Source organism: Lepidochelys olivacea, assembly GCF_965140295.1.
Source record: "Lepidochelys olivacea isolate rLepOli2 genome assembly, chromosome: 1".
Taxonomy (NCBI): domain Eukaryota; kingdom Metazoa; phylum Chordata; order Testudines; family Cheloniidae; genus Lepidochelys; species Lepidochelys olivacea.
The window spans coordinates 12,778,293-12,799,345 of record NC_140411.1 but is presented as its reverse complement, the minus strand read 5'-3'; the positions used below and the strand labels follow the sequence as shown (position 1 = coordinate 12,799,345).

The 21,053-nt window shown below is 45.0% G+C and overlaps 1 protein-coding gene and 1 long non-coding RNA gene across 3 annotated transcripts in view; one reads left to right on the top strand and one right to left on the bottom strand.

Annotated features, from left to right (window-relative positions):
* Window positions 1–7,670, top strand: part of LOC311517963 — a 17,325-nt gene extending 9,655 nt beyond the window's left edge. For both annotated transcript variants that reach the window (XR_014710841.1, XR_014710842.1), the window contains 3 exons: window positions 4,221–4,274; window positions 7,007–7,063; window positions 7,210–7,670. This is a non-coding gene — a long non-coding RNA (uncharacterized lncRNA). The remainder of the gene's footprint in view (window positions 1–4,220; window positions 4,275–7,006; window positions 7,064–7,209) is intronic.
* On the bottom strand, window positions 5,637–21,053 carry SPCS2 (signal peptidase complex subunit 2). Its single transcript, XM_084623292.1, has 5 exons — window positions 20,902–21,053; window positions 13,786–13,869; window positions 10,519–10,678; window positions 9,186–9,321; window positions 5,637–6,619 (listed from the first exon to the last, which is right to left on the bottom strand). The coding sequence occupies exons 1-5, from the start codon at window positions 20,938–20,940 to the stop codon at window positions 6,433–6,435; spliced, it is 606 nt and encodes a 201-aa protein (XP_084479418.1). The 5' UTR covers window positions 20,941–21,053; the 3' UTR covers window positions 5,637–6,432.

Sequence of the window (21,053 nt, the reverse complement as noted above, 5' to 3'; positions counted from 1 at the left end):
GTCCAGCGGAGGGCAACGAAAATGATTAGGGGGCTGGGGCACATGACTTATGAGGAGAGGCTGAGGGAACTGGGGTTATTTAGTGTGCAGAAGAGAAGAGTGAGGGGGGATTTGATAGTAGCCTTCAACTACCTGAAGGGGGGTTCCAAAGAGGATGGAGCTCAGCTGTTCTCAGTGGTGGCAGATGACAGAACAAGGAGCAATGGTCTCAAGTTGCAGTGGGGGAGGTCTAGGTTGGATATTAGGAAACACTATTTCACTGGGAGGGTGGTGAAGCACTGGAATGGGTTCCTTAGAGGTTTTTAAGTCCCGGCTTGACAAAGCCCTGGCTGGGATGATTTAGTTGATGTTGGTCCTGCTTTGAGCAGGGGGTTGGACTAGATGACCTCCTGAGGTCTCTTCCAACCCTAATCTTCTATGATTCCTTCTGTAACACAGCCCAGCTGTCCTCTGGCTGCTTTGGCTGCTTTTCACCCTTTTTAAAGAGGCTTGCATAAATTCAGGTTGCCAAGCCTCCAGGATTGGCCTGGAGTCTCCAGGAATTAAAGATTAATCTTTAATAAAAGATTATATCATGTGATGAAATCTCCAGGAATACATCCAACCAAAACTGGCAACCCTAATTCAGGGCCTGACTCCGGGTAGGAGCCCTGGTTTATCCACAGAACTAGGAATGGGCAGTGACAGTTCAGGGCTTCTCCTTTTCACAACATGCCTAACCGAGGGCCAGAAGCTCATACAGAACCTGCCTCGATGGAAAGGTTATTAATCTGGATAAAACTAAGTCTCTGGCTCTTACCACCAAGCCATCTCCAGCCCCACATTACAAACAGCTCCCTATTAATCTGTCCAGATGGGACATCGAGCAGGTGGCAAGGGTCGAATACTTGGGCAGTGTTACAGCGCTGGAGGATGCTCAAAAGATGTGGGCGCTTGTATAGCAGCAGCAGTTGCCACATTGCGGGCATGGCATCAGACTTGCCACAGAGCTGTGGATCGATGGAAACATGGTCATAGCAACTCTATTGCAGGGCAGTGAAACATGGGTGCTGAGGAAGGCTGAGGAACATGGGATTTGTGTTTTGGAGACTTTCTCAGTTGCTCCATATTAAGTGGCAGGATAAGACCAGAAATGGGATGCCTGAAGCTGAACCCAGCAGCTGCCTCCCACCTGCACTGGTTCAGTTTTGGAGGCTGTCTCGGTACAGACATATTGTCATGAAAATCAGAAAATTCTACGTGCCTGTGCCCAGGAATGCCGCTACCCAGCCAGCCATCATGTGGGCACCAAAAACTGCGATGGCACAATAAGATTGCCAGTGGGGCACATAAACTGAATATCCAGCCAGACCACCTTAAGGACCTATCTAAGAGGTTGGTCTGCAAGAAGACCATGTCCCTTTGGGATTTCATAGAATCATAGAAATGTAGGCCTGGAAGAGACCTCGAGAAGTTGTCAAGTCCAGTCACCTGTGCTATACAGGACCAAGTAAACCTAGACCATCCCTGACAGGTGTTTGTCCAACTGGTTTTTAAAAGCTTCCAATGATGGGGACTCCATGCCCTGCTTTGGAAGCCTATTCCAGAGCTCAACTATCCTTATAGATAGGAAGTTTTTCCTAACATCTCATTTAAAATCTTCCTTGCTGCAGATTAAGCCTGTTAATTGTCCTACCTTCAGTGGACATGGAGACAATTTGATCACTGTCCTTTTTATAAAAGCCCTCAAAGTATTGGAAGACCGTTATTAGGCCCCCTCAGTCTTCTTTTTTGAAGACTAAACATACCTTGTTTTTTCAACCTTTCGTCACAGATCAGGGTTTCTAAGGCTTTTAACATTTTTGTTGCTCTCCTCTGGACTCTTTCCAATTTGTCCACAGCCTTCCTAAATTGTGGTGCCCAGAACTGGACACAGTACTCCAGCTGGGGCCTCACCAGTGTCAAGTAGAACAGGACAATTACCTCCTGTGTCTTACGTACAACACTCCTGTTAAAACACCCCAGAATCAGATCAGCCTTTTTGCAGCTGCATCACATGGACAACTCATTTCAGTTTATGGTCTACTATAACCCCCACATCCTTTTCAGCAGTCCTGCCACCAAGACCGTTATTTCCAACTTTGTAGTTGGGCATTTGCTTTTTCCTTCCTAAGTGAAGTACTTTGCACTTTTCTTTATTGAATTGCAACTGGCTGAATTCAGACCAATTCTTCAATTTGTCAAAGACATTTTGAATTTAAATGTGCCCTCCAAAGTGCTTGCAACACCCTCCCAGCATGGTGTCATCTGAAAATTTTATAAGCACATTCTCTGTTCCATTCATGGGGGACAGGTAGAATAGGCCAAGCCAAGCCACGGCTCTGTGCACCCTACATCCTCTCCTCCAAGCCGGCAGCAGCTTAGCTCCAGCCAGAGGCCAGCAGGTGAGTGGGGCTGGCCGGTGACCCCGTTCTGGGGCCAGTGCGCAACCCAATGATAGGGTGGCAGCCGGGTGCTGGGGCCAGCATTGAGGCCAGCTGGCGGCCCGGGGCTGCTCGGCTGGGGCTCCTTCGGATGTGGGGAGGGGGTGGGCCTCATTGGGTGTGGGGGGGCCCCTTGGGGCTCCAGCAGGCAGTAGGGGGGACTTGGGCAGAAGGGACGGAGTTGCATAGCTAGCATCCCCGAAGGGGGGGCTCACGTGCTGCCCATAAATCCATTATGCAAGACATTAATGAAAATGTTGAATAGTACCGGATCCAGGACTGACCCCTGTGGGAACCCACTAGATACACCCTCCCAAACTGACAGCAAACCATTGATAACTACTCTTTGAGTAGTGTCCCTACCTTATAGTAATTTCCTCTAGACCACATTTCCCTACTTTGCTTACGAGAATATCATGCAGCACTGTGTCAAAAGCCTTACTAAAACCAAGGTATATCACATCTATTGCTTCCTCCCATCCACTGGACAGTAACCCTGTCAAAGAAAGAAATTAGGCTGGTTTGGTCTGATCTGCTCTTGACAAATCCATGCTGGCTATTCACCCTGTTATCCTCCAGGTGCTTACAAACTGATTGTTTAGTAATTTGCTCCTGTATCTTTCCAGGAATTGAAGTTAGGCTGACTGTCTATAATTCCCCAGGGCCTTCTTGTTCCCCTTTTTAAAGTTAAGTACTATATTTGCCCTTCTCCAGTCTTCTAGGATCTCTCCTGTCTTCCAGGAGTTCTCAAAGATAATTGCTAATGGCTCTCAGATTGCTTCAGCTAGTTCCTTAAGTTCCTTAACTCTAGCATGAATTTTATCAGGCCGTGCCAACTTGAATACATCCAAGTTATCTAAATAGTCTTTAACCTGTTCTTTTCCTATTTTGACTTGCCTTCCTTTCCCCCTGGTTGTTAATATGAATTGTGCTGAGTATCTGGTCATCATTAATCTTTTTAGTGAAGACTGAAGCAAAATAGGCATTAAACACCTCAGCCTTCTTGATGTCATCAGTTATTAGCTGTCCTCCTCCCCTAAGTAGAAGACCTATCTATCTTTCTCCTAATGTATTTAAAGAACCTCTTCTTCTTGTCTTTTACATCCCTTGCTAGGTGTAACTCATTTTGTGCCTTAGCCTTTCTGTGCTGCTTTTTTGTACTCCTCCTTAGAAGTTTGGCCTCCCACCTTGTTGAGTTTCAGAGCCTGGGCTCCAGCCCGAGCGGGAATGTCTACACTGCTATTTTTAGACCTGCAGCTAAAGCCCCGTGACCCTGAGTCAGTTGACCTGGGCTTGGAGACTCAGAGCCCCAGGGTTTTCTCTGCAGTGTAGACATATGCTCATCAGCCTGCTACTTCCTTAGGTGATTGACAAGCCTAGGCGGCTGATGACCTGCAGAGAACAGTGTGGCACTGCCAGGCTAATGCTGGCTTGGCCGGAGCTATCACAATGATGGTAAACTGAGTCAGTGGTGGGTGAATTGCAACCATGCTAAGCATGAATGGAGCAAGGTCACTGGGACCCAACAGCAGGAGGGGTAGGGGAAGAGCATTTGTCACTATGTGCTTGGTTTCCAGGGACCGCGCTTAGACAGGGAGCCCCATAACAAGGTCTGAAGTTTGACTTTATATCCCTCTCCGGTGATTCCTATCCCTGTAAAACCCCTTCTGGAAGGAACCAGCTGCAGTAAACAGACCTACAGCTGGAGGCTAGGCTGTATGAGTTGATTTCTCAACTTCATTATTCTGTCCAAAACAGATGGATGTGGTTTCCTGAGAGGTTTCGGAGACACAGAGCCCTCCAACGTACAAGGTATTTAGACGAATGTTGTCACGTTCATGCTCTTCCTCTAGCTGAGCTGCACCTGGCAAGAGGGCACAGTGGGTGTGGGAATGGCTGCTCTCAGAAGTTCCTCACCATCCTCCAATTCTCATTCAATTCAGAGAGCACCCTGAGCAAACACAGCTGCTTCTCTTCTACTTCCTCCCCTCAAAAAAATAAGAAGTCAGGGTGGGAGGTTTCAAGAGCACTCAGGCTTGGCCAATCACAGCTCTCATTGAAGGAGGCTGCCATTACTTTGGCCAAGGCCCCGTGCTTGTGAAAATTCCTCCCTTCATGACACTGGTCCCCATAGCAGCCCCCTGCACTGCTAACCTCTCTTCACTCCCCAGAACAGGAACAAATTGTTCTCCACTACTTCCAGCACATTCCATTGCTTCCCCTTTTATGTATTATTCAACAAAGACGGTGACAAAATTTGTAAATTTTTGCTGTTTTTTGTACAGTGTCTACCACTGTGCACTCCTGATCCTTGACTGGGACCCTGGAGGCAATGCAAATAAGCACAATACAAACAGGTCATGTAATCTCACTTTTTAACATGAAGAAAGCGAAGTTCCTTCCAACCAAATGACATCACAGCGAGGACAACTCGTTTTGAAAGACAAGATGGGCTGTCTTGGCCCATTGCTGTTCTTTAAAGGGTGACAACCTAATTGTTTTGAAATTGAATTTTTTTTTTTTTTTCAAATCATTGAGAGACAAAGAGTACTTTTACTCTCCTGCTGATGGTTATAAAGGTGTTTTCAGTTGGGCAGTTTCTCCCTTGAAGTTTCCAAGAAACAGTGAAATGGACTCCCGAGAAAGTGCTGTCAAATGCACAAACTGAAGGGAGTCAAAGGCCCAGATCCACAAAGGGACTGGGACATCCCCAGACCTTAGCTTGGATGCCTAGGCTATGCATGGGGAGAGTTTCGGCCCTGAGAATGAGACCCACAAAAACCAGCACCCTAGGTGGGTTGTCTTCTAAACTAACTTAGGGTGTGTCCTAAGTCTCACACCTCTCAAGAGTTAGGAACCTATGTCCGAGATGGATGGAGGTACCTAGCTGTGCTTGTGATTCACAGATGGAAACCCCTCTTCTGGAGGCAGGTGCCTAAGCAGTTTCTCGCAAGAACAGCAGTGGTGCACTTAACTCCACACAAAATGGCAAAGGAAGGGCTATAAGCACATAAATTCCTTTGGGGATCTGGGTCTAACTCTTCAGTGTTAGTGGTCTCAGGTATGTATGTAATGTGGTAGTGGGTACCAGGGTTTTCTAGACAGGAATGTGATTTTAAGACAACTGGGCTCCGGTAATCTCTCCCCCATGAAGACCGCAACACCGTTTTCACATCTGTTCTTTCCTTTTATTGAAAAAAAAAATCATTTAGAAAAATGACAGTTTATATCAGGGACACAACTGAACAGAATCTCAATACGAAATATGCCAGTTGGACAAACATGAAGGACATTTACAGCTCTAAAAATGCCATTGCTTTTTTCACCTTGTCAATAAATTTCGTGCTCTAACATACAGAAGTAGCATATTTGCAGTCTCGATATTTTTCTCTTCCAACAGATAAAAGGATTTGATATAAAAATCGATCCCACCCACCCACTCCCCAATCAGATAAATATAAAAATAAAGAAAACACTTGTTTGTGAATGGACAGAGTTGTTTTACATGAAGGTTTTGTCCTGAATTCCTAACATAAAGATTCACTAAGAAAAAGATAAAATGAAGTCAGCAAAATGTGAATGCTAAAATCCCCCAAACACTGCATGGCACAGAGCTACATACTATAAAGCACTGCCAGGTAAAAAGGAGGAAGTCAATACAGCATTGAGCAAAAACCTCTCTCCTAAAGGTCTTTGATAGGTCAAATGTCATCCAACATCATCTCAAAAGTGACAGAGCAACCTGAAAGGCAGGTTAAACACTGCAACCACACAGGTCAAGACCGTCTGTAGCTTTAATCTGACTGCATTAGCTTCAAGATTTCAGATCCAAGTTTAAAAATCCTGCTTTATCCAGAATTAAATAGGATTTCAGGACAAAAACAGAGGCAAGTAACATTCTTTGCTATTTCACTTTATTTATTAGTATTAATTTAGCATGATCCACGCAGGAAGATGGCCCTTGGAATCATTATTTTGTTTTTCTTTCCGTGGCCAAACTGTCATGAAGCTTGGAGATTTCCGGTTCGTAGGCCTCCATGACTAATGTTCCATTGTTATCAAAGAATTTAGCAATAGATTTGGTGAACTCTGCTTCTCTCGGCTGTTTGGTTTTCCCGCTGATGAAAGTCAATTTCAGGGTGTATTTGTCATCAAACCTTGAAGGGACACAGAAAGAGAACGTGAGTCACAGTTTAGAGAGGGGGCTACTCAGATTTGGCACAGCTGTGTGGCTACATTGGGCTGAGAGCCTAGTAGCCAAAAGAACACCCCGAATTTGAACAAGTGACACATGCTGCAGCAATCCCACATCTTCACCACAGGTGTACGGCCCAGGTCCCAGCATGCAATGCTCCACCGTCTATGCACAAAGATGCTGCAACATGCAGTATCAGTAAATAACTCAATATTAAAGGATTTTTTTACTGCTCTTTTTGGGGTTAGCACTTTCTTAAATTAACATTAGAGTTAAAATAACTAGTAAAATTCAAACTTCTCCATGGCTGTTGATTGCTCTGACCTTACTGCTATTTTAATTCTAACAGGGTGAAACTGATGTAGATGTTAATGGGCAAGCTCATGAATTGTAACCCTGCTTTTTGGTAAGCATCAATATGCATTTAAGAGGCAGTTTTGCTTGAAATTATCTTGTTTTTTGTTTCCTTCAGACAGAGGAGTCCTGAATTTGCAGGAGAGATTCTCGTCTCCCCAAGCGACTAGCACTAACCTCATTTCTTTTTCTGTTAAGGTGCTCAAATGACATAGCGATAATAAAAACCTAGGCAGAAAGGCCCATCCATTCCTGAGTCTGCAAACAGACAAAATGAAGTGCTTTCTTCACATGTCAGTAAAGATCAGTCTCTCCGTGTCACAGTGGACCTGACTTCCTGAAAATGACAGTTTCCATGCCGTGAGATCAGTTCAACAGCCATGGAAGATTTCCACCGTGTGTGTATTAATATGTATCTATATGATCTTTTAAGGAAAACTGTGTTTTTAAGTCAAAGATGAGGTTAATTGGGCCACATTTTAGAAGCCACACTTTGGGGTAATGCCTCCCTGTTTTAAATGACATGAACCAATTCCATGTAAGCAATTCCTCTGCCCTTAAAAGCGAACTAACATTACTCCCGCTCCCTCCCCCACCTACTTCCTTCCTGCTCTGCTTTCATTGTTTCAGTTAATAAAATGCTTGTGTCTCCAAAAGTCTGACTGTTTTACACTTTAATTAAAATATATTTTACAGGCCAGGAATAGAAAGCACAATTAAATCACAAACAGGGAGGCAACCAGCTATTCATATAGGGAGAGATGTGTGTCCCATCTCTTCTGGTGTCATATCTTACAGCAACCAGTACCAGATGTTTTAAAGGTACAGGATTCCTTCCTAACCCATCAGTCAGTGATTGGTTTATGCTGGAAGCATGAGGGTTTGTAACCCTTATTCTTTTAACCTATCTAAGCTAACACTCTCCCCATTTAAAAAGTTTCTTTTTTGAATCATGCTAAACTCTGGGGACTCCAATATCTTGTGGCATCAAGTTATATATATTAGTTATAATAGGGGACAGAAAATTGAATACTGCATAAAAAGTTTAGCCATCTCAAAACTAGAAATCATGATAGGAGCTCAAATAAAAGCAACTAAATGTCCAATACTGCAATCTGCATTCATGCAAATAGAGTTAATGGGTCTACTTTTCTAAGGGCTGAAGGATCAGGCCTAAGTGACGAAAGGACAGAAGGAGTTGACTTAAAGAGAAAAGAGACTTAACTTGGCTAAGTAATGACTAAAAGGGGATGTAACACCAGACAAATACGGACGCAAAAAGGGTGCAATATAGAGATCCTGCTTCTCAACCTTTTTGGGCTCAGGACCCATTTGCAAATGTTTATGGCCTGTTGCGACTCAGTAAATAGTCTGGAGGTGGAGGCCCTGGGGTGGTTTCGGTTGGGTCCTGCCCAGCACTCACCCCACAGTGGCAAATCCAGTGCTGTGAGGCTGGCTGGGCGTGGCTCTCCGCTTCGGGCACTGCAACCTCCAGGGTTGCAGCACCACTCAGGTTTGGCCCCACCCCCATGACTGGACCAAATTTGTTTGCGTGGAGTTGTGACCTGGTTCTTGGGGTTGCAATGCCACTGACTCAAATCTGGCCTTCAGAGCTGGGCGGCTGAACAGTGGCGACTGCTGGCCAGGCATCCAGCTCTGAAGGTAGCGCTGCGGTCAGCAGCAGTGCAGAAGTAAGGGTGGCAATACCATGCCCACTATAGGGCTCTACCAACGGGTTGAGAAACCCTGATACAGAGAGCAGAAAACATGTGGGGTGATTCCACGTGGGTATTAACGGCAATAGAGCACAGGAAGAAAGACAGGCTCTAAGGAAGCAGGTCTCAGGTCATTCAGGGCTTTTGATAGAACCAACACTTTGAATATTGCCCAGAAGCCAACTGGGAGGCAATGCAGTACATGACACAGATGTAATATAGAACACTTTGTATAAGGCTTATGCCACAGTGCTGCAAATAAACACAGACACCAGCCATTTGGCTCCTGCGCTGCTCTGAGTAAATCTGTACAGAGAAAGATGACAGAACTAACAGGAAGCGGAAATGACATTCCTGCCCCACAGTAACTAGTAAGTAGGCAAATCCCAGGCCTCAGCAGGGTGTGGATGTTCTGTCATTATGGTCCTTTGGTAAATGTGGTTCTAGAAGCAAAAATACCTTTTTAGACTGGAGGAAAGTTGCCAGATGTCATCAGGGTCCATCCCTGCAGGATCTTTTCGATGTGCTACCAGGAAAATGCTCTTCTCCTTGTATGAGGTATAGATGGTCAGGATTCCCATCATCACAAAATAAGTTCGGGAAAGTTAAAGAAATTAAGGGAATACGAGAGCCATGCAACAGTAACAAGGAGGACATGTGAACAATGGAATGCATACAAGTAAATGATTCATCTCCACACAGCGGCTGGGGATTTAATTGCTTCTGACAAGATCATTTAGAGCTTGGTTTTTGGTTGACATTTTTATTAGTATGAACAAGTTAAATGCAAATATAATGTGTCAATCTCTAGCTCTTAGAAATCTTCCCACTACCACAAGACCACAGATCAATGCCTGAAGTAACATGAATGGTGGGCAAAAGTTTATCAGAACCTCTCTTGAACGAGACTTACCAAGGAGTCAGACAGAAAAATCAAAAGATTAAAAGACAATTAAGCGTGAATAGAAAAGAATAAATGGTGTTTTCAGTTACTTGACTGAAATTTCACTGGCTACATCTAAAGGAGGCCTCATGAAAGCCTGAGGTAGAATAAGCAGTGGAAATAATCCGTGTGTCTAGGGTCACACAGCAGGTCAGTGGAATAGTAGGGGTTAGAAGCCCAAAGCTCCTGACTCTCAGCTTTGTGCTCAATTTACCAGCTCACACTGCCCCCCTGAGACTATCTGCACAATTCAGAGAGATTGCTGTATATACAGAGAAATGTTGCACGCTTTAGCCATCACTCTGGACATGGTTAGTGCAGACAATTCAGGAGACTAACTCCTATAGCCAAACAGCAGAAACAAAGTCAGTATTCAGAATGGCAGAGAACATTGCTGAAAAAAACCTGAATGATAAAAGTTACTCAATACTTCACATTTACTAACTGTTCTCTAAATGTAACTTACATTTATACTGCTGTCCTCTTCCCAATTTTTATGTACCTGTTATTCCTTGATGGCAGCCTCAGACAATTGCTCTTGCTTGCCATTTCACTCCCAGCACCTGATCTGTAGTATCACAGGAAGCAGCTGGTGCTATATGAGTCCCTTTGCAGAAATACAAGTTTCTTCCACTAAAATAATGTGGAAGAGGACTTGGATGTTAAAATAAAATACTAAAATAGAAACCTGGCAAGCCCCACTGCCTGTGAAATTCAGACAGGACCTACCAGTTTTACTTCTATGTCTTCTAAAAGGGGGAAAGACAATTATGGATTTTTAAATTTTTTTTTTTTACTTGTTGGGGAAAGACAGACACCTTAAACCTGCAGCACACAGGAAAGGATATGATACCACGCAGAAAGCGAGAACAGGTTTAGATTCAGGAAAGGGATGCAGATAATCCCAAATCAAAGCCACGACGGCAAAGAGACAGGAGACTGTGCAGATGATGAGGCGACCATCAATCAAACAGAAATTCTCCACATACTTGTACTTTTCCAGGAGAACCTGATGGGAAAGCAAAGAGCCCAGTTTATTGCATACTTGGCTACTTTTACAGATGGCTTCCAAAGAAGAGTTAAATTAATTCTCTATAGATGCACTAATTTTAACTGCATAATCCAGATGATTTTAATTAAAGCATCCGAAAGGGAAAAACCAATTCAACTCCAGGAGCATCAAAGAAACAGCAATAAATGTGGTGAGAGTGCTGCAACTTTAGATATATTTTATATCTAATTTAAATAGTCTTTAAATGTACATAAGTTCTTTAAACTTTTCCTAACATGAGTAAAAGCCATTTTAAGGCTAACTAGCCAATTTTATTAATGGAAAATGACATGGTAATTGAGTTGGAAACATCTAAGAAAGCAAGTGATTTCTGAGTCGTTCACAGCTCTAGGAGGAGACACTCAATAGGAGTCTGATCCTGGAAACGTCTGCACACAGATCTGTCACTGGCTTTCATGAGAGTTCTGTACAGAGCGAGGCTCCAACGTGGAATCCGTGAAGGGACTCAAGTGTTGCAACACTGAGGGCACCTAGAAAAATCACAGAAGCAACATTGCAACACCCCCCTTTTCCCCTCCCCCAAACCGGGTTAGGCACCTAGGCTCCCTATACGATGAACAGGGAGAGACAGGCGCCTAAGAAAGCACTCCACCAAAGCCAGCCTGCTAGGTGCGGAGCCACCTAAATCAGCCTATGGGAGATGCTGACCGGGGTGGGGTGGGGGTGTTAAACCCTGCCCCTCTCATAGACACAGGCGCCTAAGTCTGGGCTCCAGGGAGTCGCCCAGCTCTGCTTGTGATTCATGAACCAGGAGACGATAGGCCTAAATTGTGTGCAGAGCCTAAAACAAAATGGCCGAGGGGAGGGCGAGGACCTCCCATACAACTCATTAGCCTAGTGGCTAGGGTACTCCCCCAGGATAGAGACTCCTGGATCATGTCATTCCTCCTCCTGATCTGCCACCTCTCTGTTGAGTGCCATTAACTACTAGGCTACACAGGCATTCTAATTTGGTCACTGGCCCAATTAGCACTGAAGTATTCCATTGCTGAATTCAAGTGGAACAACTTCAGAAGGAGACATTGAGGAAATCACAACAGAATATCCCATAGCCTGGTAGCTAGGGCACTCACCTGAGAGGTTGTTGCTCCCTGTTCAAATCCCTTCTCCTGCTGGGAGGGGAAGGGGGGGGAATAGGGGACTTGAACTAGGGGTCCCCCACATCCTGGGTGTGTACCCTATAATAGAAAATCAGGGTTGGAAGGGACCTCAGGAGGTCATCTAGCCCAACCCCCTGCTCAAAGCAGGATCAATCCCCCAACTAAATCATCCCAGCCAGGGCTTTGTCAAGCCTGACCGTAAAAACCTCAAAGGAAGGAGATTCCACCACCTCCCTAGGTAACGCATTCCAGTGCTTCACCACCCTCCTACTGAAAAAGTTTTTCCTAATATCCAACCTAAACCTCCCCCACAGCAACTTGAGACCATTACTCCTCGTTCTGTCACCTGGTGCCACTGAGAACATCCTCTTTGGAACCCCCTTTCAGGTGAATACTGGGTACAGATGTAGTGCACTCATCTTCAAAAAGATATACTGGCATTAGAAAAGGTTCAGAAAAGGGCAACGAAAATGATTAGGGGTTTGGAACAGGTCTCATATGAGGAGAGAATAAAGACACAACTTTTCAGCTTGGAAAAGAGGAGACAAACAGGGGATATGATAGAGGTATATAAAATCATGAGTGGTGGAGAAAGTGAATAAGGAAAAGTTATTTAGTTGTTCCCATAATACAAGAACTAGGGGCCACCAAATGAAATTAATGGGCAGTAGGGTTAAAACAAATAAAAGGAAGTTCTTCTTCACACACTGCAGTGTCAACCTGTGGAACTCCTTGCCTGAGGAGGTTGTGAAGGCTAGGACTATAACAGGGTTTAAGAGAGAACTGGATAAATTCATGGAGGTTAAGTCCATTAATGGCTATTAGCCAAGATGGGTAAGGAATGGTGTCCCTAGCCTCTGTTTGTCAGAGGGTGGAGATGGATGGCAGGAGAGAGATCACTTGATCTTACCTGTTAGGTTCACTCCCTCTGGGGCACCTGGCATTGGCCACTGTCTGTAGACAGGATACCGGGCTGGATGGACCTTTGGTCTCACCCAGTATGGCCATTCTTTTGTAGTTGAAAGCAGCTATCAAATCCCCCCTCATTCTTCTCTTCTGCAGACTAAATAATCCCAGTTCCTTCAGCCTCTCCTCATAAATCACGTGCTCCGACCCCCTAATCATTTTTGTTGCCCTCCATTGGACTCTTTCCAATTTTTCCACATCCTTCTTGTAGTATGGGGCCCAAAACTGGACACAGTACTCCAGATGAGGCCTCACCAATGCTGAATAGAGGAGAATGATCATGTCCCTCGAACTGCTGGCAACACTCCTACTTATAGAGCCTAAAATGCCGTTAGCCTTCTTGGCAACAAGGGCACACTGTTGACTCATATCCAGCTTCTCGTCCACTGTCACCCCTATGTCCTTTTCTGCAGAACTGCTGCCTAGCCACTCGGTCCCTAGTCTGTAGTGGTGCATTGGGTTCTTCCGTCCTAAGTGCAGGACTCTGCACTTGTCCTTCTTGAACACAAGGCTAAAGGTTAGAAGGGAGGTCTTTCCCGCCCCTGGCTGTTCTGTGTGGGCCCCTTGGGTGAGTTTGATCTGGAAGGTGTGCTCAGAGGGTGCCAACTGGATTGGGCCCGCGCACATGACTTAGGGGACCAAACACCTGTCTTTCCTGGTTTGTGAATCACTCTGGGGCTGAGGTAGTAGATAAGCCTCCAAATACCTATCATGACGCAGTAGTGCTTATGTTCAGGAAGGGAACAGGCGCTCAGGTGCCTAGAGTGAAGCTGCAACGAGCACGCCCAGAGGAAAATACTTAGATGCCAAGTGAGTTTAAGCACCTACTGGGTTAGGCAGCAGCCGAGTGGGAGTTTTGTGCCTCACAGTAGTGCCTAAAAATGAAATGTAGGCACTTAAGTACCTTTGTGGCTCCCACGGCAGTGATTTCAAAAGGCCCATCGGGAGGCTAGCATAGGTCAGTCAGTCAGAATATACCTTTTTGGCAGAATCATCCAAAGAATTTTTCACAGCTGATCCATCCCACTTGTCAATTTTTACTGGTTTGTCATCAATCCTCCACTGCAATGCAAATTGAGAAATCAAGTCACTTCCAAGAACTTGGCATGAGTAAACATTTTATTTGTAAAACACGTGTTTCCACACTGAATAGGAAGAGAAGAGCAAATGGTAACTCAAAACCACACTCAAAGGAAGTGCTCCATAGCAAGTATTATTTGTATATGAACAACTGCCCAAAGATTAACGAAATCTAGTACCTATTACACAATTGTGCTGCAGTACTGTAAGTGGTTTGTACCGCAATTCAGCATGATGTTAGACCTTCCAACCATGCTTTTTTCAAAGCAAACCTCAGGTTTAGTAGATTTTATTGTTGTGGCCATGATATACCAAGTTTTGAAAAGGTTTAATCTGATGAGTCTTATAAGCAGTGCTGTAGAAATGATCTCATAAAGTGACAATTTAAAATGGAGTGATTGTAATTTCAGTTCTATGCTTGCCTTTGCCAACAGATGCCACTGCCAGTGATAGGAATGTTAATGATGCTGGATGATTTGTTAATTCTTTTCCATCAAATCTTCCAAAGTACTTACATTTGCTATGAAAACTGTCTTTCTCTCTCTCTCTCAGGTTACAGGCCCCCCACCCGGGTCTGAAGCCCTCTGGCTTTGCCCTCCCACCCCCAACCCAGGGCAGTGGGGCTTGGCTGGGCTCAGACTTCGGTCCCGCCTCCTGGGGTTGTATAGTAATTTTTGTTGTCAGGAGGATGTCACGGTACAATGAAGTTTTAGAACCCCTGTCCTAGACGAATGAGAGATTTTTAAAGAAAACAAGAACAAAAATAATCCCCACTCTTTTAACCCAGCTATACACTGGCCATCTAGCCACTTGGCAGTGTGAGCTAGTGGAAAGAGCACTGCACTGGAACTCTGGAGACCTGGGTGCTATTCTCAGCTTTGCCACTTGTGTGCTGAGTGGCCTTAGGCAAGTTACTTAGCCTCTCTGTGCCTCAGTTTCCCCATATGTAACATGGGGATGACGACTCTGAACTCCTATGTAAAGCGCTTTGAGATCTACTGATAAAAAGTGATATGTACGAGTTGGGTATTATTATTACATTCAAATTTTCCACAAGTTGTCGCCCAGAGATGCGACCCTATTGCTTATGATGGACCAAGTATAACTTCACATGTGTAATACAAGAGTTAACTCCCTCCCTAAAGTCCATAAAACTCATAGCAATATCTGTCTTAAATTCATTTGGCAGGACTTTGCAGTACTGCTTTGAGCTGTGTGTATTTTAAATGGCCCGATATTTCAGTAGAACTTGAACCACACGTTAGATCCTGGTAGGAGATATTCTGAACTTGCATTAGTTCCCCTAAGTGAAGTTGACAAGATGACTTACTGACTTAGTGCCAGAAGAGCACACTTCTCTCTCTGGTTAAAATAAACTATTTTAAAATAAGATGTTTGCCCTGATTTACTTCTATAGGCGCTGAAAAATAATCACACAATTCTGCTCCGAGAGACACAGGCATGAATTGCTGAATGCCTAGGAAACTTCAGCACGTGTGCAAGTGCAGGAGCTGATTTTACAAGGCAGAGTAGTAACAGGCCCTTTGCCAGTAGTTAATATAGCCCTTGTTTTTGTGTAAGTTTAAAATAGAAGATATTTATGGAAGATCACTGGACCCCGATTTTTACAGCAATACTAAGGTTAGTATAGAATGAATCATAGCTGAGAAAACCCTTTCCCACAGATTATAACGGCATACAAGTCAATGATTTTTAGATTTTTTTCCACCCTCCACATTAGATCACCCACAGGGGTTTAGTTGAACATGTGTGTTTGGAGTCGGTGGGTGGGGGGAGAGAAGGGAAAGTGAAAAAGGTTGAGGGGGAAGGATTTTTGAGTTTCTTTCTAATAACTAGACTGGTACCCAAAGGTCAAGTAAGCTTTACATCCCCACACCACCTCTGAGTCCCTCAGTCCCTCCTTATCTGTTGGCAGAAAGAAACCAAAAGGAAGTTGAAGAAAATAATTCAAATGTCATGACTGCACACGAGCATTTCCTAGGCATCCTTCGCCAAAATATCTAGGCTCCATTTCTCAATTGGGGTGGGAGGGGAAGATGGGGGGCGGGGGAGAGGGAGTTTTATGGGAAAATAATTGCCTACAGGTGATTGTATTTTGATTACTAGAGCCTTAACACGTATTACTGTTCCAAAAAGAAATGACGTAAAAATGGCAGCTTCTTATGCTACAGATCTGCTGTGTGTGTCACTCAAGTGTCAAAAACAAGTTACTACTGTTGAGTCAGAGTCCACATAGAATAGCTTGATCCTATTCTGTTGCTGATGTACAGACTAGAACTGTGAACTGTCAATTGCAGGACCATGTTCTGTCCTCTATTACACCGGTAGAACCCAATGAAACCAACAGTGTTACAAAGAAGCAAAAGTGTCATTTGACCTGTAGAATCTTCGTTACTGGTGATGAAGTACAAGGAGAGGCTGGATTTTCAGGGCTGATAGAAAAACTAGGTTTCAGAGTAACAGTCGTGTTAGTCTGTATTCGCAAAAAGAAAAGGAGTACTTGTGGCACCTTAGAGACTAACCAATTTATCTGAGCATAAGCTTTCGTGAGCTCACGAAAGCTTATGCTCAAATAAATTGGTTAGTCTCTAAGGTGCCACAAGTACTCCTTTTCTTTTTAGAAAAACTAGCTTTTTACTTGTGAAATTGAACAAATTTGATCTGGACTTACTGATATAACAGGTAAGTTCAACAAGCCATTTAAAAGTCTCTTTTTTGGAACTGACCTGCCCCATTTGAGATGAACTGTGAAAAATCAAAGAAATTCTCAATTATTTCTGTGTGCCCTTTATTAAATTACCAGAACACACGTTAGCTACCGAATTGCTTCCCATTTCTGAAGCGACAATAACTAGTTCTCTTCACAAAGTCATTACTGTATTCTTGGGCTTGTTCCTAAAATAGGAAATGAAGGGAAAAAGTGACTTGGAATCCAAAAATATTTAAAGGGAAGTTGTCTTCATGTTCCATGATTAAACATTTAATACTAACTTATGTTAAAAGTGATCTCTGAACATTTGAGCCACTGAATAAAATGTCTGTGTTATAATAAAAGAATCCCTCTCATAAAATGAGAAATGTGTAAGAATTCAAAGGTGTCCATTATAGGGCAATTAGGGATAGATGATAAATATGGAGATGAAAGTGATTCTTTAAAAAAGTTTATTGACATGTTGGTCAATAATGTTCACTGCTTTAGTAACTGAGTGCCTCACATTAACGAATTTTGCCTCAACCCAGTGTGTTAGGATTTGCCCCATCTTCCTTTTTTTGCCTCAGTGTAGCTACCCTCATGCCAACCCTAGAAAATGCACAGCAGCTTGTTCAGGATGCAGCAGCAAAGGAGAAGCCCTGCTGACAGGTAATAATCTCTTCTAGAGGCTAAGTACAGTAGAATCTCAGAGTTACAAACACCTTGGGAATGGAGGCTGTTCGTAACTCTGAATAAAACTTTATGATTATTCTTTCTAAAGTTCACAACTGAACATTGACTTAACACAGCTATGAAACTTTACTATGAAGAAGAAAAATGCTGCTTTCCCTTTATTTTTTAGTAGTGTACATTTAACACTGTACTGTACTTGCGTTCTTTTTGGTCTCTACTGCTGCCTGATTGCATACTTCTGGTGCCAAATGAGGTGTATGGTTTACTGGTCACTTCATAACTCTAGTGTTCGTAACTCTGAGGTTCTACTGTACTTATAGGCTTCCACCCCTCCCAGTAACCATGTGCTTACGATAACGCCAAGACTCATTTGTTAAGCTACCACCATGTTAATACTTCCTTAAAGCTCACTCCTGCATCTCAGCAAGTTAACACACACCAACCCTCCCCACCCCCCCAAACCCAACCCCACCCCATTATGGAAGGAATTCAACATGTTCACAAGTCATTGCATGATCTTTACCTTGGTCCTTCCTCACCCCTTTCACCCTGTTATTCTCATTTTATTAGACTGTGGCATTTTTAGGAGCGTGAACTTGTCTTTTCACATATTTCTAGAAGGCACACAGCACATGTTAGGGTGCTGTAGACATAAATAAGCAGATGTCTTGCAAGGTCATCCGAGGATAAGCAAGGATATAGTCTGCACAAGTTGCTCCAGTAAAAACGCACTCGTATACTACATCCAACCCACAGCCTTGTATGACAAGGACTGAGTGAAAGTGACACCCGAGTTCTTAAACCACCTCACTGCCTGGAAGCAAGTCTCCTCAATAAGCAAGGGGCATAAATGATATTCTCTCTTATATTTGCAAGTAATTTCACCAATGGGCCTCTACTACGTGGAGCAACAAGGGAGCTCAGATCAGCCCTCAAAAGACAGTACAAGTCAAATCCCTGTCATCACTACTAATTGATTCCCATCTTACACTACAACACCAAAAGAGAGGGTTTCAGACCTTGAGGATGGAGCGAACATCTGCATGTTTAAGGATGGTTGGCACCCTCTCCTCCACATGAGGTTAAGTAGCCAAGAGGAACAAGTCAGCAGCCTATGTAGACTATGGTTGTAATAAATCTATTTAAACTCAACTAGAAAGACAGTCTGTCAGGTTGTGGCTATCAAAATCAAAAGGGCTGCACCTGATCTAGCTTATGGTCAAAGATGAACTGCAAGCCCTACTAATGGAGCAAGACAGTATGGAGTAGTCAGTATGCATAGTACCCAGAAAAGTTCTACCTGACAGTATATTTATAAAACACGAGAAGTGTGCTAAATATTTGTCCCTTGCCATGGCATACCTCCTGGCCTTAGTCTTAGCTCTTCTGTAAAGCTGAACACAAACCCTTGTAACCAAAGATATTCAGACACCAGCAGTTCTCCAGATATCACTTCACCAACATGTGCCCCAACTGCTCTGCTCCCTGAGATCACCAGGTTTCATCAAAGCCATCCAAAGCATCCAAGAATCAACATGAGTGAGAAAGAACAGCTCTCAAGTAAGAGTGTGTGCATGCATGCAAACAGAAATCCTGAGAAGAATACATCAGATTATAGTTAGGGTTTCCAACAGATTCAATGCACTGTTACTGAATGACTCAGTTTCTGCACCAACTGGACAGCCGCCATTTCAGAAGATAAAGATATTTATATTCCCCAGCACACATTTGCTTTGGTTGCACTTTACATAACCACAATTGAAGGCTTACCAAGCACACTGAAAAATAACGAGGATACTTCCAGAAGGCATCACACTAAAACCACAAACTGCTACCATTTGAAATCCGAAAATTAAACACATTTGCTTGCAGCAAGAAACCTGGAAGTATTTAATTTTTAAAAAACCCCATCGTTTATAGCAACAGTTAACGCAAGTGTTTTTAAGAGATGACTGCAGCTCTAAAAACATATTGCCTACAGTATATTTTGATCTCAAACTCGATTGTCCCATTCCAGGCCAAAGTCAAGGCTGGTGCAGAGAAAGGGAGAAATAAAGATGCAAACACCTGGCCCTTCAAAACTGGGCTGAGATTACCAAACTCACTTCATATTAATAATCATAGGGATTAGGCCAGATCTACACTACAAACTTTTCCCAGTATAGCTATGTCTGTCAGGAGTACAATGAGGTACAATCTCTAATTGACAAAACTGTGCCAGTAAAAGCCCCTCATGTGGGCACAGCTTATACCAGCAAAACTCACACTTTTGCCAGTGGAGCTTATTTTGCTCAGAGTAAGGTGGTGGTGGTGAGCATTTGGAATAAGGAATGCTAACATAAGCTGAAGTCATACTAGGAGTGCTTTGCTGATCTTGTATAGCTGTACCAGCAATATGCTCTTAGCGTAGACCTGGCCTTAGTTTCCTTTGTTTCGTTACTTCTGCATTTTACTTCCTATCATATGCTGCACATGCCAGGCAAAGAGACAACGTTGAAAAGGGACAAAGCAGAGGGACCAGTTACAGCTGTCCATTATTTCAAATGTGCATTTACAGAACCACACCTCTGTGCTGAGTAAATTCCGATAGCAAAATGCTCCATGAAGCAGGGTTGGGTACTAAGGAGTGCCTGTAGAGGAGCACGTTAATTGCAAAATGGGATGTTGGCAGAAGAGGGCTTGCTTGCGCCAAGAGCCCTGTTTCAATGCTCACACATAGCACATACATGCTAAGAGCACCATTTCAATGTACATAGGTGAGGAAGCCTTATGGAACCAAAGAGTCCCCCTCCTACATTCAGGGTGGGGAAAGGGGACCACATATGGGCTCAAAAGCCCTGCTTCAATACTCATGGGGAGGGAGCCATGTAGAGGTCTCTCGACACTCAGATAAAGGGTGTGAGGGATGCTCTTCGGGGGGGGGGGGGGGACATGGGTGCCAGGACTCCTGTGCTGAGGGTCACAGGACCAGCCCCAGATGGATGCCTGTGCCCCTGTACCAGGTCTTCTGGAGATAATGCTCTAAGGGGCCAGGGCCCCCACCTCAGGGTTCAAAAGGGAGTGTGTGTGCCAGGATCAGCCTGTGCCCAGTGAGGGTGACCCCTGGGGGCGCACAGGAGATGGCTGGCCGCGGGGGGGGGGGGGGGGGAAGGGAGAGACAAGGAGCAGCCTGCACCCAGTGAGGGCGATGCTGGGGGGGAGGGGGAGAGGAGGCGGCTCTGGTGGGACAGGGAGCAGCCCGCACCCAGTGAGAGGGATGCCCGGGGGGAGAGGAGGCGGCTCTGGGGAAGGTGGGGCAGGGATCAGGCCCGGGTGCCCCCGCCCATGCCCACAGAGGCCCCCCAAGGGGAGGGGCCTGCACCCAGTGGGGGGGGGGGATACCCGGGGGAGAGGAGGCGGCTCTGGGGGGGAAGGGAGCAGCCCGCACCCAGTGGGAGGGGGGATGCCGGGGGGGAGGGGAAGAGGAGGCGGCTCTGGGGAAAGGGGGGCAGGCATCAGTCCCGGGTGCCCCCCGAGGGGAGGGGCCTAGCCCCGGGCTGCAGCGCCTGAGCCCGAGGCCCCAGCCGCGGGGCGCCCCGAGCCCGCCGTCCCCTCCCCCAGCCCGCTACCTTCTCCAGCAGCCCGTTCTTGCCGCCCTTCGCCGCCATCTTCTCTCCTCCCTCCACCCCGCGGCTCGGGGCGAGCTGTGCGCCGGCGATTGGCTGCGAAGGGCAGCCGCGCGGGGGCTGACGGGATTTCTAGCACGTCCACCTCGACAGAA